Source organism: Rhamphochromis longiceps, linkage group LG23 (genome assembly GCF_057381845.1).
Source record: "Rhamphochromis longiceps isolate RC_006_pf linkage group LG23, R_longiceps_female_GT1.1, whole genome shotgun sequence".
Taxonomy (NCBI): domain Eukaryota; kingdom Metazoa; phylum Chordata; class Actinopteri; order Cichliformes; family Cichlidae; genus Rhamphochromis; species Rhamphochromis longiceps.
In genome coordinates, this window is record NC_140578.1 from 10046762 (window position 1) to 10070509 (window position 23748).

The following is a 23748-nucleotide window of genomic DNA, read 5'->3' on the forward strand; positions in this document are numbered from 1 at the left end:
CAGCTCCAAGTTTCTGTTCTCGGACTCTTACAGAGCAGCTTAGCATAACTCACAAAATAATCCTTCTTTATCTGATACCAGGCCTCAGGTCACTCTCTGAAGCAAGCTCATTTAGCTCCTCCCAGTTTGAGGGCTTCCTGATTGAATGCCCATCACAAACAGAAGCATGAAATGAGCATATAAGGACGGGAATATTCGGTGTATCACAGTAGCACAAGGTACTGAAGCCGGAGAGAAGGGATTAGCTCTGTTAGCACGTGAGCTTCACATTACTGAGAAGATCCAAATCAATCCTGAAAGATTCAAATTATTCTGTTATTTTACTGCCACGATTACAACATAAGTGCAGGCGGTCTGTGTGATATGTGGGTGTTCCAACATGAACGTCCTGCTTGATTACCGCAACTCAGAATAAGCTGCATCACTCTGATGCACTCGGGTTAATAATACAACAGGACTCAATATGATCTCGTGAAATATTCAACTCATAAACTGGACAGGTCATCAGACTTTACACTTTGATCTCAAAGGAAGTGAATCTTTTTTTTTCTTTTTTTCTTTTTTTTTTGAGAGCATCGTGAAAACAGGTCAGCTGTGTTTTAATAACCAGAGGTGGGACCAAGTCATTGTTTTGCAAGTCTCAAGTAAGTCTCAAGTCTTTATCCTCAAGTCTCAAGTCAAGTCTCAAGTAATGTCAGGCAAGTCAGAGTCGAGTCTCAAGTCACTGGTGTAAAAGTCCGAGTCAAGTCACAAGTCTGAAACTTTGAATTTCAAGTCCTTTCGAGTCTTTAAAAAAAAAAACACGAAAAAATAATGTTGCAGTTATATGCTAAATGTAAATATTAGACCATGTAATTTTAAAATCTGTGTTTTTCTCAACACATGACAAAATAGTGAACTTAGAAAATATACACAAATTGTGAAATTGCACCTCTTTAAAATGCAGCTCAATTAAACCTAGCTCCAAGAATAATTTTCACCGACAGTTCTGAGATAAGCTGCATGTTATTCTTGGATGCGGTTGTAGGACCAGCTTTAAAATCGCATGACAAAAATATCATACACATTAAAAAAAACTGTATCACCAACGTAGCCTGGACAACATTTGCTAGTTAGATGAAGTCAGCTATCTCATCGTAGCATATTTATATGCATATTTATAATCATACGGTTCTTGGAGTGAGTGCATACACTCATGAAGTTTAGTAACTTCCAGTCACTGCAACAAGCCCAGGTACAGTTTACCGACGGATGGGTACAGGACCTTGAAATGCACCGTGTAGAAAGTAAAGACCATCGTACGTATCATAAGTTTACCAGTCTCACAAATCGTCGTCATAAATACACATTCCTTAACAGTTTATTAATAGGACCTTTGAGCTCAACGGTAATTAATTAGTAGTGGAAATAATTTCTGGTAGCATCACAGAAATGTAGCAGTGACAATAATATTGTATGCTGTAATCGTACTGGGCAATTAGTGATACAAAAACCCTGTTTTATCCTGTGAATAAAAGTATATGTTCTTGTCAATGTACCATAATAACAGAAGCGAAACGCAATATTGTGTCAGGACAATTCACTATTTATGCACAATAAATAAAGGAGCATAGCGCGACAATTTCTGTTCAGCGCCAGACTTGCTTGTAACCTATATCACTAATTATGTTATGAAAATGACGTATTAACTACTAAAAAACACTGACCTTCGTGTAAATGCTTGGAGCAGACTAACCTGTGAGCTGGAGTGTTCTGGGACGTTATATTTGGTCTTTGAATGGCTGCAATCCAGGCCATCCGTCGCGTCTTTGTTACTTCGGAAACATGGCTTGAACAATTTCTCTTCAACGACGTAATCCGATAACAACCGATCTCTTTACCCGTCGGCTTCCCGTGGCTGTCATGCGACCGGCTATTGCAGTCAATAATACAACAGCTTCTTGACATTTTTGTGTTTCTTTTTATCGCTGTGTGACTGGTTTTAATTGAAAGCCTAGTACCGCTTGCCACGAGTTCCCAGAATCCTTTGCGGTTCTACCCGTGAATGACGTCACATTTTCAATCTCTATATAATATGCATGTTAAATTTTATATTTGGGGTAAAATATCAAGTCTTTTCAAGTAAACCGGTCCAAGTCCAATTCAAGTCCCAAGTCATTGGTGTAAAAGTCCAAGTCAAGTCACAAGTCTGAGAACATTTTTTCAAGTCAAGTCTAAAGTCATAAAATTAATGACTCGAGTCTGACTCGAGTCCAAGTCATGTGACTCGAGTCCACACCTCTGTTAATAACATCACATATCAGATAGTGTTTACACCTTTTTCATTTCCCTGACTGAATTTTTATTTTGAATGCCTGAAAATATCTGCGTGTTCAAAAATACACCAATCTCCTGCCTCCCAATCTGCTGACACACACACAGCCACAAACACGGAGTGCGAGTGGATTTGTAAACACCACAAAATGCGGCAGCACTGGGTGAGAACTTAAGATTTTATTGACATGCTGACATGCAGACCACAGTGGATGCAGACGGGCTGCAGAGCTGCTACTAAACACAACAGTTGCATACATTGACAGTTAGGCTACGCATCACATTTCTCACGTACTCCTGCCGACACGGGAAGGTCAGAGACGGTCTTGCTTGCTTCCCACGTCCTCGCAGAGAGTGCGCCGAACATGCCAACTGCCTTTAGGACTCGTGCAGAGCAGCACGCTCACAGTTTAGTGCGCTACCTTTCACATGACAGAGGGAACATGGCTCCCCCATGAGCTCACCTACACAGTCTCACACCAGCGTCAGTGACCCTCCCTGCAGAGCTCGGCTTACAGAAGCACACTCGTTTCCTGCTGTGCATCTGAAAGCCTCGTGCTAAGCTGGGAGCCGTGCTTTTCACACCTGCTCCTGCGCATGCACACACCAGCGCAGCAACCACAGCGGGGCCATGAGCGCAGTGAATTCTAAACAGCTGTGGTTCAGCTGTCTGAAAAAGTGACAGCCTGCAGCTTCCGGGCAGTGCACTTCCTTGCAGCGAAATGTTTGTCTTAGACTGAAAATATGCAAAATTCTGCAGCCGTCGTGCTGCCGTGCAATAAAATCATCACTGCAGTCAATAATGACTCAATCAGACCGCAGGAAACTCAGTGTGGTGTCCTGTGTGGAGCGCTAAAAGCTTTAATCTGGTGTGAAACAGTTCAGTGGAGCTGGGGAAGCTTCACAGCACGAATCTACCGGCCCCAAACAAGAAGTTGAGTAGGGTTCACATCACTGACCTCCAAACACAAGTGCAGCTTCCGGTTTTCAAAGTAGTCAGCGCTCAGGTTGCCGGCACTAGAGATGAGTGAAGTCTGCAGTATCACCTACGTGCAGAGAGTCAGCTGCTCTCCTTTGTTTCAATGTGCACAGCTTTGGTTTTCACAAACAGATGACGTCATCACTTCCTCCCTCACTGAAACCTTCTTCACATTTTTATTCCGAAGCTTTAATCGCTCCAGTATGAGCTGAGCAGGCTTCTACTTTCAGCTTTAACACTCTGCTAATTTCCTGTGTGAGGATAAAATGTGAAGACAGCCTTCATGTGGCGTCATGCTCACCTGCACAGTTTGTTGTGAGACACTCAACGCTTCTGCAATTGCCCACACAAACACAGCCCCACATCTGATTCTCTGCTCAGACACACACATACACAAACACACAGAGTGAACTTTATAGAAATTATGCACAGCAGCACGTTTCTAAAACAAAAGTGTGATGTCACTCCTGACAATGAGTCCAGAGGGAAAAATAATAAGTGAACCGTGTGTTTCGAGTGAGTATGGAGGCTACATAGCAGACGCACACACGCCTGTTTACCTGCACACACAGCTGACGCAGGTGTGTGCTGCTCGCCGGGGTCACGTTTGAGCCTGCAGAGGGTCGCTCTGTGAGATCTGCTTCTAAAATCATCTCTGTGCACAAGCCTGAGTGACCGAGCTCCGCCCGCTCTCTTCGGCTGACTGCCGAGGATGAGTCAGCTTTGCCAAACGTGCATGGGGAAAGAGAGGGAGGAGAACATAGAGGAGGGAGCTCTGCAGCATTAAGGAGCAGTTACGATGGGAGGTGCCCGCTCTTTGCAGTCAGTAAAGCCTCTCAACACCTCCTGCTCACTGGGGATCCATCCAGAGGTCACCGAGAGCCTGCTGGATGTTGGGAGAATCATCCATCTTTGCATGCGTATCATCAGTGAAAGCATTTCTCAGCTGCGGCGCTGCTTCTGATCCTCGTCCAAAAGTTGAAGCTCCGCAGTCCGACTGCACACTGCATGTCTGTTTTGAAAAATCAGCATTTCCTTTGGAGACATAATGAAATACAAAGTTCTTTAACTGCGTATTCGTCCAGAGCAGACACCCGGACACTGTGTGGAGCAAGGAGGAAGAGGAGTATTCAGACATAGGCGAGTGCAGCGATGCCCGTCTACATGACAGGGTCACATGACAGAATGAGTCAGAGAGACTTTGTCCAGCTGAGGTGTTGTGATCCCAAAGGAAGTTCAGAGTCACTCTGCAGGACCGCCCTCCTGGATGTGGAGAAAGCTGAGGATGAGGTGGTTGGGGGGTGGGTGCGGGTGGCGGGGACGGGTGGGGTCAGATATGGTCCTCGATGGGGAAGACGAGGCGCGTCCCTCGGCTCAGCAGCTCCTGCTCGCGGGAGTCCAGCTCACGCTCCAGCGCCTCCTCTGATGTGCTGCCGCTCCTTTTCCCATTCGCGCTCCAGCCCGACCCCCCGGCAGTGTCCGCTCCACTGCCAGACGCCCCGTTGGCAGTGATGGCGGTGTCCCCGAAAGTGAAGGTCAAGTCTGCGTCGCCACGGATCAGGTCAGAGTCCGGGTCTCTCAGCTGCTCATGGTTCTGAAAACAAAGCCAAAGCAGAACATGAAGGGGAAGAATGGGACCACACGAGAACAGATGTGGGACGCATGTGGCAAAAACACGCATGACCACACGAGCACGCTGACATGAGTGCAAGGGCTCACAGAGGACACAGTGGATCTACACGGGGGAGGGGCAGATTTAGGCTGGATTAACCTCCAACTGTCGCCCTGCTTCTCTGAGCTGCCTCTAATCGGAGAGAAATCACACATCTGCCCCTGCTTCTCAGACTTTCCAGGCCGGAGAACTGAAACTACACATATGTTTTTATTTGAGTGAATTTTGTTGGTAATTCGTCTTTGTGACAGTTTTCAGGTACTTCAGTGATATGAATTTTCAAAGGTCTGAGACGCACACAGAGTCGTGAAAACAGGATTTCTCTGTGAAACATCAATGAGCTCAGTGATATCGCTGAAACATTTGGGTCAGCTTCCTGTGAGCATCTAAAGCTCCAAATCACACGCTGCACGGCGCTCGAGTCCAGGTCTGAACTGATTGGCGGATCAATATTTGGCCAGGGGTCCCCCAGGGAGGACGGGATGAGTTAACTCGGGGGGTCAGTGCGGGGATTACTCTCACAGAGGGATCCAAGAGAATTACATAACACTTTCTCTGCAGCAGCAATCATGGCGAACCGAGCAAAGCTTTATCTTTTTAGTTGTGAAACTAAGCCACCGCACTTCCTGTTGACTTCCTCTGTGAACACGAGCAATATGTGAACTACGTATTTGTGAGCCACTTTTGAAATGAAAGTGTTCGTCAGGAGGGTTAGGGTTAGCGGCGCATTGATGCTTTCACTGCATTTAGCTCCTTTACAGACCGTGAGACATCTGCTGTTCTGAATTACATTTTGAGCGATCGCATTTCACGTGTTTCGTTCCCCTCTGTGTTTTATAAAATTTATAAGCGGAGGAGAAAGCAGACGGGGAGCTTTATTTAATCTCCTGTGCCCACACAGAGTCCTGGATGGGACTGATTACATGAGCCTGGCAGCCAGCCGCTCGCTGGCAAACAGCAGCAACAAACTGGGAGGGGAAGCGTTTCTGTGAGCAGACTCGGGATAGGAGGCACATTCAGATAAATAAATGAAACGAGAAACAGTCAAATTACAGTTCAGATCTCTGAATGCGAGCCAGCTCTGAGGGCTGAACTCCTCTTTGAGCAGGAATCTCTCAGAAAATGAAAAGAGGAATTTGCCAGAGTCCATCCAAGTGTGACCGCGCCTTCAATGGTTGCTTGTGTGGCTGAAATATCTTTCATTACAGTGCTCATCATTGAGGCGGAGCTGAAAAGGCCCTTTGTGCTCGCTGAATGCCAAAAGGCTTTTCCACCGTCCAGTTACTCTGCCGCTGAAGGCCTCGGCTCTTTGTGTGCTGGCTGGCAGGCTCTGAGAGCTTCAGTATTCACAGGAAGCCTTCTTGAGGAGCCGGCTCCCCACTGAGCACAAAGAACGAGAGAAAATGACTCCTAACCACTCACTGTGTCCCAGAACGGCTCGGAAATCACTTCCTGTGGAAAAACATCTCCTAAAGAAGTTTTTCTGCGCTGAAACGAACACACACAACACCACAATCAGCTGATTTTTCTGTAATATCATGCTGTAAATATTTACAGAGTTACAGGTCCTGAAAGGTCCTGGAAGAACAAAATAGTGGGTTTTTGAACAAGTCTAGATGATTTTTCCAGCATTTCAACTTCATGAATCCAGCAGAGATCTGTTATCTTCAGGGCTAAAAACACTGAATCAGTTTAATAAATAAATGTAGTCCAGAAATATTCACAGTGTAAGTTACTGTGTAGTGAATATAACAGTGTGAGCTGGGGGGTATATATGTCTGCTGATCGTTTTGCGGTTTGTCTTTGGGAAATGTGCTGACTCAACCAAAAAAAAGGCAGACACTCAAACTGTAAATAAAAAGAAGCGACAGAGATGCTAGAATGGTCCGTGAACAGATGAAAATAATGGTGGCATCGTCATGTACTTTATTATTATTATTTATTTATAATTATTTATTTGTAGAATTCTTTTAATACACTTAACAAATTAAGGGAGTGCTTTTTAATCAGAGTGCAGCATCAAGTCAGTTAAATTCCTGGATATATCAGAGGAGGGTGCAATAGAGGGGCAACAACCCCAAACCAGGAATGGTTTTCAATTCCCCCTCCCCGTCTTTTATGACTGTTTTTCACTAGTCTTGCATTTGGCTAGGGTCAGTGTAACTGCTCGTAGCATGAGGTAACACCTGGACCCTACACAGGCTGCAGAGGTCATTCAACTCCTCCAGCGTGGCACATTAATACGTGCCACTGCCAGCAGGTTTGCAGCTTCTCCCAGCACAGTCTCAAGAACATGGAGGAGAGCTGGACAGGGCCGTAGAAGGCCTTAACCCATCAATAGACCAGTATCTGCTCCTCTGTACACGGAGGAAGAGGGCGAGCACTGGAATAGCTACAAAAAGACCTCCAGCTGGTCACACCACGTCTCTGATGAACCAATCAAACACAAGCTTCATGGGGGTGGCATATGTCAGTCAGGTTCACGGTGCCTTCTAGTGCACTCACTGCACGGCACCGTGGACCTGACGGACATTTGCCATAGAACGCCAGAACTGGCATGCCCACCACTGAACTTGAGCTTGATCTTGGTTATGAAATCAAGTTTTCCTTCAGTTTTTTATGTTAGAAGGCTCTCTGCATCACCCTCAGAGGTGTTCTACACTTCATACAGACTCACTGCTCACTGTGAGTTTGCTGTCTTAGTGTGCACGTGGACACTCACCTCGTACGCCCGGGGGGTGGTCAGACAGCTCGCCAGCGGCCCGCAGTAGCTGGGTAGGGTGGAGGTGAGAGGCGGGCCACTGTGGGTCAGAATGGGCTTCAGGTAACTGAAGGTTTATTAAGGACAAGCAGCTGACTGAGTCTTAAACACTTTAAATGGTAATGATCCACCCACCTGTCAATCCATCCATCCACCTATTCATCCATCCACCCATTCATCCAACCATTCTGCTTATCAATACTTCTGTCCATATGTTGGAGAAAACTAGGATGTATCAGTGGTTATGGCGACTTTAGCTCATCAATGATATTTTTCATCTCTGAATGAATTCTCTTAGGTATTTATGCTAGTCCACACTGTGAGGCACCTTTACTACACTTAAAGGAGATCTTAAAACTGAAGTAATGGGGCTTTTAACCCTAACAGCGAGTGTTAAGCTCTAACACCTGTGTCAGCTGTGATGACCCTGACTCCAATAAAAAAATGTATAAACCTGATAGTTTAAGGTTAGGGTAATCTCCAGTGACTAACAGGTTTAAACCAGTTGAACATAAAACTTTTAGGTTTTTGTCACTTTTGTCACACTCTGGGAAAAGGCCGCTGTGGACGCTGCAGGGAGGGGCAGGCTGCCCATTTGTCTCATAGACAAAGCCACTGCGGGGGTTAACTGGAAAACACAGTCAGTCACCGGGGAAACCGTCGCTCAGCAGAGGGGAGAAGCAGGGAGGGACCAAGTGCACGAGGAGCTAAACACCTTTACTGCAGCCTGTTAGCAAGCAGGGGAACATATTTTATGGGCTTGTTAACCGAGGCGATTCTTTGGACACAGGACAGAACCATCCTGGATGAGACCACAGAGCTCTGAAAGGATACTTGTGATCGAACGTGTACCACAGTCTGAAGAGCCATGCGCTCTCCTGCTTGGTTTTACTTTGTCCTTCAGCCTGAGGCCCGTCCTGGACAAACACACACAGATAACACAGCTTTATACTCACGGGAAGAACAGCCTATCAAGATAAAATGCTTCACCTTTTAATTCACTCAGCCAGGCTGAATGAGCGGGCTTTTTAAAAAAAAATACAAACAGAATGTGAGTTAAATATCATGAATAATCATACTTATTGGTAATCTCTGCAGAGACAGACTCAGACTCCATGACAACTGACACATGTAAAAATATTTTCTCACATCAGTGAACCAGCAAAAATATTACATTTTTATTAATCAATCAATTTAAAAAAAAAATCTGTGTATACTTGGTGATGTTTCTGGTTCCAAAGGTCTGAGGTTTTACGTCATAGTCACTTATATATGAAAATAATTATTCGTAGTTCATTGTGAGGCGTGAATAAACTCATGGGTTTGGAAGGAAAACTCTCACTGATAACCAATAACTCTAATAACTGCACAGAAGCATGTGTGAGTGGTGCTCACCCCCTGCAGGACCTGGAAGCTGTCTGCAGACGGCTGCAGGTCTTGGTCTGGATCAACATCGACTCTGAAACAGAAAAGGACAAAGAGATAGTTAACAATCATCACAATGCTGTTTTTCTGTGCGGTTAATAAATGACTAAATTTCTCAAACTGGGTGCTGCGTAATTATCTGTCTATATCCATCCATCCTTTTGCTGCATATCCAGCTTGGTTCAATGGTAACTTTATTGTCCCCAATGGGAAATTGATTTGTAGTATGTCCATACAATCACAACACATACCCACAAAAATAAGCCCAGCGGTAACGACCTAAATTTTATCTTCAAAAAAAGTGCAGTGTGCATTGGCAACAACCCTTATGGTTTAGTGTTAATAACCATGATAATAGCGCTAGGTACAAAAGACAATTTATGTCTGTTTGTCTTTACTGCAGGCACTTTATACCAACGACCTGATGGAAGCAGTTGAAAATCATTAAAGAGAGGGTGATCTGAACACAACATGACAGAGGTTGCCTTCCTCAACACCTGCCTGTTATAGAAGTCCACAAGCTGGACCTGAGATCTCTCTGAAATCCGACCAGCCACTTTAACCAGGTTACTAAGTCCGGCCTTTTTATTCAAAGACATATTACCATACCAAGCAGTGATACAGAAGGTTAAAACAGATTCAATAAAACTTTTAGAAAAAAAGAGTCATCATTTCAGATGAAACATTAAACCTCTCCCAGCTGAGAGACGTCCTCTCTGCAGTAGGCGCTGGGTTGGCCCAGGTCCTCCTGTTCAAACACCTGAAATCACCTGAGCAGCGGCTCCATTCGCCACATGAACATTTTAGGATGTTATTTGTGTTGTTACTGTAACGATATTCCCTTTTTAAACATCTCTCCCATCTTTCATATGATGATAAATTAGCTCTGAGGGTTAAAAATGTTTGTGTGGGATGGAAAAACACTAACGCTCATATCACTGAGTGAAACAGCGCCCTTTTAATGTAGTGGACTACAGTACTACACTCTCGCTCGGAACCAATAAGCTTCCCCTGAAGAAAATAAATAAAAAGGCTGACCGGCCAATCAAAGGACGGTAATGTGTTCTTGACCTCGGGTTTTGATCTGTTTTGCAGTGTAACAGGTGCTTTATAGCTCACGCTGCTTTTTATCACATCACTGATGGTCCACAGATTCCTCTGGGTTTTAGTTCACAATTCCACGACACAGTGACATCACTGGGTAGGTCCTTCAGTGACAGGCTGCTTTCCTGCTGCGCTCAGACTATATTGTGTGTAATATTCCATAAAACACTGTGAAATCACACAGGACCTCTGGTAAATACGCATTTACAAGCTACCTCTAATATTTAACTTTTTATTAAAATGAATTAATACTTCTTTTTCTGTTTAGCTGTTATTCATAGCGCCTGTGATCAGAAGTGAAAGCAGGCCGGTCTCTGGGGGATAATTCTATTTCTCTTCCCTGTAGTTGACGAAAAACAGAAGTGAAGAGCGCGAGAAAGAGTCTCCTTTGACGTAACCACACTTACACAATGCCACTCACTGTCCCAGCATCTGCAGACTCCGCCTACTTCCTGCATTGCTGTGATCATTACTGTCATACCTGTAAGGAGCGAGTTTCATATTCACAAATTATCTCTGCTGGGGTGCTCACAGACTGCACTGACCTTTGAACTCATCACATCATTACTGCGGGAACGCAGACAGTCACGCCACCAACTCTGGGACAAACATCCATTAGACAATCATGAAACTACAGATCCACATCTGCTCTGATCTCAGGGCGAGCGCTGTCACCTCGCAGCAGCACGGTCATCCGTGATGTCAGCCTGCACCCGACACAACTCGGCCTTCACACCCACACAGGCAGATTCAGGGCATTCACAGCGCACGCTGCACTCAGCTACATACACATTAATGTGTAAATCTGATCCCTGAAAATAATCATCATTATCGTTTCAGTGTGGTCTCCATACCATACAGAAGCTTCAGCTGCGATCACAGGGAACATTTCTGCTTTGCCAGCATTTCATTTTAATTGTGACTAAGCAAGCCACTCGCAGCTCTCAGAGGATTATTACAGCCTAGCCTGCCAACTGGTGCTACAGAGAAGTGAAAGCTCCAACTTCCGACTCCGAAAGTTCTTCTTCCAGATGCTGACGTTTCTTCCAGCAGCTGCTTTCACACGCCAGTCAGCGTGTTTTTGATGGTTTCTATTTTGACTTCCACTTCCTCTTCTTTCAGCATCAGTTTCAACATGTTTCGGCATTTTGGTTTGGTTTGGAGCCTGAAGCTCCAGCACAGAGCACGTTTAAATAAGCTGTCTCTGTGTCACTTGTTCACTCACAGAGCACGTTTGGATGCAGTCACACTTTAATAATAATAATAATAATAATAATGGATTGGATTTATATAGCGCTTTTCAAGGCACCCAAAGCGCTTTACAATGCCACTATTCATGGTAAATGGCCTGTATTTGTATAGCGCTTTCTAGTCCCTAAGGACCCCAAAGCGCTTTACACAACCTGTCATCCACCCATTCACACACACATTCACACACTGGTGATGGCAAGCTACAATGTAGCCACAGCCACCCTGGGGCGCACTGACAGAGGCGAGGCTGCCGGACACTGGCGCCACCGGGCCCTCTGACCACCACCAGTAGGCGGTAGGGTGAAGTGTCTTGCCCGAGGACACAACGACCAGGACAGAGAGCTCGGGGATCGAACCGGCGACCTTCCGGGTACAGATACACTTCCCAACCCCCTGAGCCACGGTCACCCCAAAAACCTTTATTTAAACAGGAAACTGGAAACTCCCAGCCTGAGAGACAACGGTGTTAACCGTTGAGACTGAGCTTTATTACAACATTTCTGTGTCTCAGTTTTAAATGTTTTGCTCAGTTTGTTGTAAAGTATTTCTGGGCTTTTATATTATTCCTCATATTTCTAATGTTGGCGTCTCTCGTCTGCGTGCTAGTGCCTTTGTCTTTGTTCCCTGCCTGCTATGGATTGACTTCCTGCCTCCTGATTCGCTGCTTGTTTCCACCTGTGTCTGAATTTTACAAACCCAGCTGAAGCGGAACTGTAAGACATCACTGCCTATGGAGCTGACAGCTGGCACATCTGGAAAGGCTCCATCAGTGCTCAAAGGTACAAACAGGTGTTAGAGCAACATCTGCTCCATACAAATGCTTTTTTCAGGAAGGCTGCTGTGTTTGACCGGGATGATGCTAAACTGTAGACTGCATCCATTCCAGCAGTACGGCTTCAGAGGAGAAGAGTCCAGCCGCTGGACAGGCCCACCTGCTCTGCAGAGCTTTGACCAGCCAAGAACATCTGGAGCATCATGAAAGCAACAACAGCAGCCAGAACTGCTTAATCCTACATCAGACCAGAACAGCTGCTGCCCTATGTTTTACTCAAAGACTGACTTCATAAACCTGAAAATACAAGCTAAGCCTGAAGTTTCCTCCTAAAGCTAACAGTCTGTGATGTAAAGGCCTCACATCCGCTCCTTGTGCTCCTGTTTTTCTCTCTGATCCTCAGCTTGTGTTCGCCCAATAACATCTAATTTCGTATTGAAAACTCCACCTCTCTCCACCTGACAACTTTACCTTGACTTTCAGCATCAAACACAGAGCAGCAGCTTCATGACTTTAAATGCTCATTCTCCTAAAAGCTGAAACCAGCACCCTGACTGTCCCACTGTGGTCACAGATTAGTCATGCCGCTCGGTGATAGGCTGCCTGCTTCCAGACCGTCAGGACCAACACTGCATCAGGTCTCACCGTGCCACTGTTAATGATCTGCACAGCGGGAGGAACACCGTCTGAGGCTTGTTTTTAACCCCACCACCAAGAGACAAAACATAAATTTACACACACATCACTGCAGAGAAGGATGCTGAGAGCACAGAGCAGCACGGCCGGTTACTGTCACCATAGCAACGAGTTCACAGGGTGAAAGGGGCAGAATCTGGCAGTGCTCTAAACCTCCAACATAATACTTCCTGCTCCGCCCTAAGACACAGCACACATATTAAATACACACACACACAGTTGTGTTTTCATATCTTTGTGGGGCCATCTAACTGATATTATGCTTTCCATAGCTGCTTACCCTAACCCCACCCATCACAATAAACGCCTAACCCTAAACCTAACCATAATCTAACTGTAACCCAGTCACTAAAACCACATTTTGAGTCTCAAAAATGCCTTCAAAATGTCCCCATAAGGGCTGTTGCTCCCCACAAGTATAGTGGCATTCCAACTTTTGGGCCTCATAAAGCTACCTAAACTTTGGTACACACAAATACACACACACAGCACACATGTTACAGTTTTTCTTGATTGCTTTGACCTGCCTAAAGAAACTGGGATCCACTCAGTTTTCAAAATTATTATAATTAAGAAAAACTGTAAACACACACACGCATCCTGAAGCTGAGCTTCTTCAGAGGAGCAGCAGGAGGTGGAGGGAAAGCAGCAGAGTAGCTCTGGCTCCATCTCCTGGACGCTGCGGTGTCTACTGTGCAGCCCTCTTAAGACCTCTGACAAACAGTCAGTACTTCAACGTGAATATTAATACCTTGATGAATAATTTTTCTTGATGCATGCTCAATCATCCAGGTAAGGAAATCCCAGGTCGATTCTGTTCATCTGGATGTTTTCAGTGTGAGAAACGTTTCATCATCAACCAGGTGACTTCTTCAGGCCTGCATGACTCTATTGTTCATTCAGTGGCCTAGTTTCTCCCACTAAAAACGTCCAGATTAATAATTTCCTCTTTTACACCCACATTCACATGTTTACAAACCACATTAAGGATGTAGTCATAGGATGCAGAAGCGGTATAATAATACAATTTAGGTATAATAATAGAAAACTTATCTAACTAACAACTAATTACAACTTGCATTAAAAACACAATTTAAAAAGTGTGAATAGAGTCAAATTTGCAACAATTTAATTACGGAGGTCTCAGTAATGTACATCAGTGCCATGATGTTCACCACTGCATACAAAGACTTGGAAACATCATGGTTCCTTAAACTTGGAAAACCTGATTAAATGTGCAGATATTCTACCTGTGTATAAAATTCACACACAGTCCTAGATTGTAGTTCTCGTCTCTGAAATTTTGCAGATTTATCTTAGAAATAAAATAAACAAAAATACAGAATGAAACACACTGCTAAACAACAAAACTTAGGCATATAGAAAAGAGACACACTTCATCCTCTCTCACACACACACAGTTACAGAGTGTTACAATGGGCTGAGCCACAGTAATCCTATAAAGTGTCTGCAGTGCAGGGAGGAGAAACCAAACAGCCACTCCACAAACACATGGCACAACACAACACTCAGCTGCACATCTGCACTGCAAAGGTCAAAGGCCACTCGCCGAAGACATCAATGTTTTTGGACAGAGGACACAGATGGTCTGAAAGAGGAGTAAAGAGCCCATCTATGTCCACTGTAAATGGTCATCATTGACCAAAAGTGGTGGCCTATGACACCGACTGTCACAGTCCACTCTGAGATTCTTCCCAGGTGTTTCAACCACCACTCACACCTTGCTTCAGGTGACCTCAGCAGGTCAGGTCATGCCTTTTCTTTTCTTCGAATATTTAAAATTTTCTGTTATTATTCACAGGCGTGAAGGCAGTGCAGCACTTTGATTTTCTAACCTGATATGCAGCCAGGACAGCATGGGTGTGGTTCCACCTCCAAACACCCACACGGTGAAGAAGACGATGAGCAGCGTAGTGGTGAACATCATCTGACGGGCGTACGTAGCTGTGTCGCGTATGGCCAAGGCGAACGCCATCGCCCCACGCAAACCTGCAGAAAGAGATCCTGAAACCACCCAGCCCGACACGATGAGCTAGAACTACAGAGACAGGAAGCGCTCCTCATACCTGCAAACATCATCATGTGCTGGAAGTTTCCTTTGATCTTGTGCCTTCGACCAAGGTTGAGAAGAAAGGAGAGCGGGTAGATATTCAGAGCTCTTCCGATGAAAATGGCAATCTGACGGCCCGGGTTAAGAAGTTTTAATGCTGGAAAGAAAGGATGTTTGTGGTATATGTGAGGTCACACACAAAAATATCAAAAGGGACAAATCAGACTAGAGCGTACTGAGCTCCATCTACTGCCCTGCCTGGTTTCTTAGTGTTTCACGTACATGTTTCAGATGATCAAATAAACTTTAATACTAGACAAAGATCTGAGATCTGTTCAGTGTCACTGCCACACCCAGGCCTGATCACTGTCAAAGCTGCTGAATCACAAAATAGAAGTTGTCTGACAAAGTGAAGCAGGCTAAAAGATGTAAAGAAACAGCTGAGAAACAAAGTCACTGACCTCTATCAGTCTGGAAAGGATTACAGAGGCAGGTAGGTTTACATAACCCTTTTTCCCTTGAAAATTGAAATCATCTTTTAAAAACTGCCCCAGTTGTCTTTGTCTAATATTAACATTAGTTGGATGATCTGAAACACACAAGCGTGACCAATATGTGAAAAAAGAGGAAATGAGGGTGCAGCAGGTAGCTTTCTCAGCGCTGCAGGTACTACTCTGACAATGAGAGAAGCTCAGAAAGGATACGAAGGCTCCAATGATGAAGACGGGGCTGAAAATGTGATTCTGGAAGGTGAATAGAGCCAAGCCCATGTAGGAGAAGATGAAGTTCTCAGCCAGGAAATGAAGAACCTCAAAAAGCTGCAGTTTAAAAATATTCATCATCATTTAGAATCATAAAATATGTGAATGTGGTTACACAGTAAACAGGATGAGCCCCATCATGCCTTTAGGTTAGCAGAACAGATAATGTTGCATTTAATGATGAATTGCTATAATGATCCACTCTTTGCAGTAACTGGAGACCAACTGAGAAATGTTTAGTTAATCTCAGTTCAGCTGCTTATCTGAAGAAACTTCTAATATTACATTTGTAGTGTTAGTGAGACGATTTAACAGTTTATCACTTCTGTGTATGAATTTTATCTTGTTGCCCACTTCAGGGTTATTACTGGTGTGATAAAACTTTATTTAAGTAAAATAACAATAAAAACGGAACTATACTGTCCTCTATCCAAACTAAGTGTGAGAAAATAAAAATATAAAGGACGTGATTCCAGCTTTAGTCAGCTGACGCAGACAAACACAGAATAAAAACTGTGTTCAAGTTTAAGATAAGATAAGATAAGATTAAAGGTTAAAAACAGAAATGTATATTGAACCAGGCCTCCTGGGAGGGATCCAGGGGCGTGTGCGCCGTTTGTTCCCTAAAATGACTCTGTCTGAGAGGCAGTAAACTTCCTGCTGCTCCGTGACACCGCCCCTTTTTCAATGGGAGTGCCATGTACAGATCCAAACTGTGTTCCTGCTAATCTCATCCTGTCCCTCAGACCAACCCCCCCACATGGAACTGAGCAGTCAGGGGGGGAGATTAAGGTCACAGCCGGCTCATCGGGCAGGCACCATCTGGCCCAGGCGCCAGATGGCTGGGGGGGCATGCGCGGGGGTGGGGTCACATGTTCACATACCTGCTTGGTGCGCTTTGTGGACTCTTCAGAGAGGTTGTTGTAGGTGTAGTGAGCCTGCGTGATGCCACAAAACAGCACGGCCACAACGCCTGCAGGACAACGTACACACACACACACAGCCAGCTGAAATACACAATGCCAAATTTCAGCCATCCATCCTCTTCCTCTTATCCCAGAGGGGGGAGGGGGGACACCTGGCCTAGCCTGAGACAGACAAACACTCACACCTGTGGGCAATTTAGAATCACCAGTTAAAACCCCACTGACGGCATGTTTGGACTGTGGCAGGAAGTTGGCATAACCGGAGAGAACATGCAGACAGAAAGGCCCCGCCCACATAGTAGTGGCTGTGGAGTCCAAGCTAGAACGTTCTTGCTGTGAGGCAACAGTGCTAACCACTGCACCACTGTCCTCCCACCTCAGCCATCAGATTATTTTGAATATCTGAATCCATTCTGACTCCTGACCACATCTGTGTGTGTGTGTGTGGGGGGGGGGGCGTAACACAAAATCTGTGAGGATGCTTTAAGCAGGTGTGTAATCTTTCTGAGGTGCAGTGAACGTAAAGCATGGATAAAGCAGAAATTCTCACTCACACCTGTGCAGGTTGTGTCCCCCACAGCCATCGCAGACAGTCAATGGATGACAGCTGAATATCTATTGTGTTGATGCAGATTTCTTTTTTTCTTGGATGGAAATAAATGGAGCAGTTTTGATTTTTGTAAAATGTTCTTCTACATTTTCAGGTGACGTTTCCTAGCTTGTTAGCAGTGGATGGTGCTGTTTGGATCTGATTTGACAGTGTGCCTGTAACACATCCTTACAGCTGACTGTTTCCTGTATAAGCGCTCTATGAATAACCTTTTATGATGTATTCTGATGATAAGCGTGGGGCGGAACGGAACAGTGTAAATCTGTGAACAGGACGAAGTGCTGCATGTGAAGCGAGTCGCCCGGTGATGGTCAAATGGCAAGGCTGATGTTTGTGACAGGTCAGCTCACCTGTGAAGCCGCAAGCCTCGGCGAGGAGGAAGGTGCTCCAGGACATGAGGAAGAAGAGGGCCGTCTCCAGCAGCGGGAAGCAGTGCAGCTTGGTGAACTTGGTGACGTAAGGTTCCGGTCAAAGAGCGTAAACACAGGACTGAGACACCAGTTGGCAAATGTGAACGTAGCCCCACCCCCGCAGTCAGATGATCTGTCCTGTATAGTAAGCTTACAATATTTACTGAAGACACGTACGTCTTTACCTCTACGTCAAAGGTTCTCAGCATCCACCTTTAAAACCCACCCACTCATCCTCACAACCTGCTTCAGGACCTCTCTCTCAGGACCTAAATTTGTGTGATCAGTGTTATTATACATTACAATTATTACAATACAATTACAATACAGATTATTATACAGATGTTTGTCCACCTCACAACCACGACCTCCACTCAGGGAGCTAAAATCTGACTATTAGAAAATAATCTGACCCAGAAAAATCACAGCTGGAAAAAGGACTGTTCAATTGCTCTCACCTGAGCTCACATCTGTTCCAACTGCTGATGTGAGGCCGAAAGTTTACACAGATATTAAACTGCTGATAGATCACAGCTGGATACAGGGACCAGGACTGGACGCTCACCTGGGTTCAGCTTTTAAAGGAGTTCACGTGTGTTTTTCAGGTTTATGTGAATATCTGCTGTACTTGGGCGGAGGGTGGGGGTGAGGGGGGTCGTGTGGTGGGCGCTGACTTCTCTGAAAGGATATGAGAGCGGTGACCACTCCCGTGGCCGCGCCCATCACGAAGGAGCCGCTGAAAATGCCAATGAAAACCCCCACAGACTTGAAAAAAGCCGAAGCATCAAACTGGTGCGTGTTGGCGCCGGCCGGCTGGTACGCCACGATGGACCTGAAACACAAAAACACGAGTCAAAGGTGACTTGTGATCTCCCAGCAGGGGGAGCCAGAGCACTGCCTGCAGCCCCCACAGGTGGTCACTAGAAACCACAGCTGGAAAAGCGAGGCATGAACTCACGAGGACAGCACAATGGCTACGGCGTCGTTCATGACGCTCTCGCCGAAAAGCAGCGCGTACAGATCCCCGTCAGCGTGCAGCTCGTTAAAGATGGCCAGCACCGTCACTGCGGAGACACAAAGAAAACACTGAAAACCTTGCTCGCGTTCACACTCATGCACGCCGTCCTCCTTCCCGTGCTCGTGGTCATGCCTGGGTCCGTGGCAGAGATGATGGCGCCAAAGAAAAGGCAGTCAGTGTAGTAAAACTTCCCCGTCAGCTGACCCACTGCCTGCATCAGCTTGACCACGCCGTACATCAGGTTCCTGCGGAGGGAACAGGTATGACACGTCAGTCACGCAGCAGCAAACCGAAGGTGATGTCACACCTGGCTCTTACTCACCCAATGACGAAACAGGAGACGGCGGTGCCCAGGAAGGCGTAGGTGATGATGGAGCCCAGGTTCCTGAAGAAGTGTCTCTGGAAGAAGCAAGAAGAAGAAAGAGAAGAAGATATGTGGTTCTTCCTCACACTCACCCAGCCAGGCAGCCAATCAGAGGCCTCTGCGGCTGGCTGCCGCACGGAGCGCGCTCAGCTCTCTAAGTGCTGAGTCAGGTTTCTAAAGGACATGAGCCTGTACAGGTCGGCGCTCAGTTCTGTTTGCATCCAACCCTCCTTACTCACACATCAACCAAACAGCAACGCCAGACAAAAATGCTCTTCTTACTTCCTGTTTCCTGTTTCCTGCTGAATCAGCAGATCCAGCATGAAAAACAATTTCACAAGAAAAGCACAAAATGCTGCTCACATACTCTTCAGCTGCACAGCACACATAAGCAGCACCACAGTACAGATGAAGGCAGGTGTGTTTACCTGCAGGTTCTTCTGGGTTCATGAAAGATTTTTGGAAAAGTCGGTTAGGTGATCAGGAAAGATGGCCAGGTTCACTCCAATTTCATTGGCTGATATTTTTCATCAGACTTGCCTCCTAGCGACCCACCCTGGAGTGTTATTGGTCAGACTGGAGCACCTGAGCTGCTGGTGGATGTCTGTGTGGCTCCGCCTATTTATTCTGGCGTAACCTTGATATCGTTCATGAGTGCGTTATGTTATCAGGTTAGATGTGACCTTGCTGTGAAAGCATCACCTGCTATGCTTTAAATGTAAACATGGAGACAGGTGAAGCAGTCAGAGCATCGCCGTTCCTCTGCTCACACGCACAGCCCCACCCGTCCACACACAGCAGGTGACTCTTACCTTCTTCAGACTGTAGCCCGCATGGAAAATGATGGGAGGCAGCAAAATGTTGAAGAAGACCTCGGGGTCAAAGGTCACCTGGAAAAGACACAAAGTTTGAAGTTGCCAGGCGGATGTGAGCGATGCCAGCGTACTTCCTTGCCTTCCTCACCTTTCGCAGCATGTCGTTCTGCTCCACGTTGTGTATCTCGCGGGAGTTGATCTCTCCTTTCAGCGTGTACTCAAAGAACTTCCCGCTGACATTCAGCAGCAGTGTGCTGGTGGGTCCCTCCCTCAGTGAGCAGCTTGCTGGCGTCTTGTTGTGATAGCTGTTGGCTGGGATGCCATAACGCAGAATCACGCCAACCAGTAAACCTGAGAGAAACAAACAGAAATACCGAAAGGTTAGTGGGGACCTCGTGTCTCTGTTTCTGGTCTCAGTCACAGACTGCTGGACCTGATTTTCCATCAGTCTGTTTTCATAGATACATGTCCAGGAAGCAAAGGGGCCACTTTAACCTCCTAGGACCTGGCGTCCACATATGCGGACATCACATTTTGGGTTATTTAGACCAAAATACTCAACTTTGCTCCACAAGAGCCTGATATCCACTTACAAGGACATTATATTGCTACTGTTCTATCAAAATTTTAAACGAATATCCTCATATGTTCCTATTTTTCTTCAAAACAAAATTAAGGTAAAAAAAAAAAATCTGGTAATTCTTTGTTTTTACATTCATCGGGCCCCAATATGACCAAATATCAAAGAGAAATTAAAAATGCATGCCGTGGAAGAGTTTGGGTCTTAGGAGGTTGAAGAACACACACACACACACACACACACACAAACAGACACACACACACACACACACACACACACACACACACAAACACACACACACACATGCAGACACACAAACACACACATGCAGACACACAAACACACACATGTAGACACACACTGACACCCACACACACCTGCAGACACACACACAAATACATGCAGACACACACACAAAAACACACAGATGCACGCACACACACACACACACACACAGTCACACACAGACACACATACACACACATATAGAATTAAACCACTTGCTGTTTCACTTTTTCTGTTCCCGGATTTTCAGCAGGAAGTAAAATCAGGACAAACGTCTGAGGCTGCGTCTCATCGTCAACAACATGAAGCTGCAGCAGCATTTCTTATACTATCACAGGTTTAACCGGTGGACTCCACAACAACCCTTCAGTTTTATTTATACACTGCAGTGTAAAGTGATCTGGGATCGGCTCTGTTTTTCAGATTTATGTACTTATGTTGGAGTGCTGGAGGGTGGAGGAGTTCCCATAGATGCTCATGTTAAAGCACTCAGGGCTTCTTTAAGCTTCTGTCCAACCATAGGGGATCAGTACCAGCAGACTGGAACACCGACTGTCTCACTGGCTTCAGGGTGGAGGTTCTTTGCCTCGTGGTTCACTTGTTCCTACCACTGTTAATTTTTTAGATTGTGTTATGTGGTTTGTGTTTTGGGTGTATGTGTTATGTGTGTTATTTATGCAGGTGGCTACAAAGCAAACGCCCCTTGGAGATAATAAAGTTCATCTTGACCTTGATAAACTAGGTAGGTAACCCAAGTTTGTGTTTTAGGGGCGTGGCCTCTTTGACCAGTGTTAGTGTTGAAAATGTTTGACTTTTTATGTTAATCATTAAATAAAGCTGTTTTATTCATTTTATTTATACACTATGCAAATGTGCTCATAAACGAGTTGGCGCTCCGTATTTTAAAGGCTGAGAGCTTCATTCCGCGTTATTGTCTGGATTTGAAATATTGCAGGTGCATGTTGAGTGCAGAGAGATATTTTGCAGCATGCTTACACACACTGATAATGGTTAGAATGAGTCTCTAGGTCAGAAATTCTGAACAAGATGTCCTTAACCAGACCTTAGAATGAGTAGAAGAATAATGGATAACATTACATAATCAAGGCTACTCAGGGTGTGTTTTTGTGTAAAAGTCTCTCTGACAGGTGGATGGCAACACAGTTAACTGTAGCTGTCTGCTCGGCTTCACCTCAGCTAACCAGAGTCCCTGAACTGCACCTCTGGACCATGTTAATTACATCTTCTGACCAATAACACATCTCCTGTGAGGTTACAGTAAATACAGCGTCAGTTCAGCCCACAATAACTTTAAATCGGGGGCCACCTGCTTCCTCCAGCACCCTTTAAATGGTCTGAGGTTCCTGTGTGAACTTGTTCGCCTAACCGGAAGTTAAACGTCACTCAATTAACTGCAGAGTATGGCTGACAGATATTAGTACATGAGGTGTGCATGTATAAGTAGTAATGAAACATGAAACGGTGTTAAAGAAGCAAACGTCAGCTGTGAGCGCAGTGCCTGTTTCCTGTTTTTGACCCTGTGCAGCACAGACACCACACTTGGAAAATCACCAGAGCCATGTTTGCCTTGGAGCTTTAGGTCCAAACAAATCAAAGTCTGCCTTCTTCGGAGGACATGTGTGGTTAATGAGTGACACGCTGGACGGACGGCCTCCATCACTGGGACCGTGCAGATGTGTCACACCAGCAGGCCTTCTGACTAATCACTGCAGGTGATCAGAGACATTCGCACATTATCTGATGATCTTTGTTCATGTCATCATTCTCCATGTTTGCTGAGGCAGGGCAGCCTCAGCAGAAGAACCAGGCTGGGCTGAGGCTCCGAATCAGCCCACAAACAGACACACGCACGCACACGCACACACACACACACAGTATTCTACCGCCAGCAAGGTTATAACAGGGTTGTTATAAGTGGTGTGTGTGTGTGTGTGTGTGTGTGTGTGTGTGTGTGTGTGTGTGTGTGTGTGTGTGTGTGTGTGTGTGTGTCTGTGATGAGTGTGATGTGACTGCCGGCTGGTGTCACTTGGACTCTTGAAGCAGCTGCTCGGCTGATCTCTGCTCAGTCAGAGAGGTGCGCGCACAGGAGCGCGCTGACACCGAACCGGCAGCTCGATGTGAAACGCGCACGCGCGTCGGCGGCTCTGCACTGTCTTAAAAATAACGGCCGCGTCTCACGTCTCACGCAAAGAGTGCGGTGTCGGCGTGCGCGAGCGTGCCGTTAAGCGTAAAGGCGAGGCTCACCGTAGATCATCGCCAGCCCGGTCTCGTGCAGGAAGCGGACCCGCCGGTGCTTGAAGAGCCAGATGGTGAGGATGGTGAGGGTGAGCAGCAGGATGAAGGTCAGCATGTTAAAGCTGTCCTGCCGGTGGCTCTCCTCCGCCTCCTTCTCCGTGGCCAGCTCCTCCATCGCGAAGTCCTCCGCGCGCATGCCCTGTCCCCAAGCACAGCTCAGGAGGATCCATGCGGCCATCATCTCTGCGCCATCAGCTGAGCCTCTGACGAGCGCGGCGAGCACCGAGGAGGTCTCTCAGCCACGCGCCTGAGTCACTGCGCCTGCGCTGTGACGACCGCGCAGCTGAAAGCGGGCTGAGGCAGAGGAGGAAGCTGCTCACATGATGTGTCTGCAGTGGAAGCAGCTGCACCACCTACTCCACCCTCCAGTGTCCAGCGTGAAAATACAAGGATCGACTTTTTCTCCTCCTCTTTAATCCTACCCGCCCCCAACACCGTTTATGAAACAGGTGTAAACACAATAAACATGATAAAACTGTATGCAGTCAAATATCACATTTCCACTGTTAGTTGAAATTTTCACTCCTTGACGTGAGCTTGGTTCTCACACTGCTCATCGAGGTCCACCTCCCCCCACCACCTCTACCCGCAGCCTCCATCAGTCCCTTCCTTACTACCA

At 46.0% G+C, this 23748-nt stretch overlaps 1 protein-coding gene across 1 annotated transcript; it reads right to left on the minus strand.

Annotated features, from left to right (window-relative positions):
• Window positions 1–4581: 4581 nt before the first annotated feature.
• Window positions 4582–23399, minus strand: slc9a7 (solute carrier family 9 member 7). Its single transcript, XM_085398348.1, has 16 exons — window positions 23079–23399; window positions 20097–20299; window positions 19946–20023; window positions 19092–19168; window positions 18902–19014; window positions 18710–18815; window positions 18447–18583; window positions 17692–17802; window positions 16690–16778; window positions 15749–15862; window positions 15061–15172; window positions 14830–14983; window positions 9121–9184; window positions 8560–8642; window positions 7687–7792; window positions 4582–4886 (listed from the first exon to the last, which is right to left on the minus strand). Exons 1-16 carry the CDS (start codon window positions 23308–23310, stop codon window positions 4623–4625), a joined length of 2043 nt encoding a protein of 680 aa, XP_085254474.1. The 5' UTR covers window positions 23311–23399; the 3' UTR covers window positions 4582–4622.
• Window positions 23400–23748: the final 349 nt, after the last annotated feature.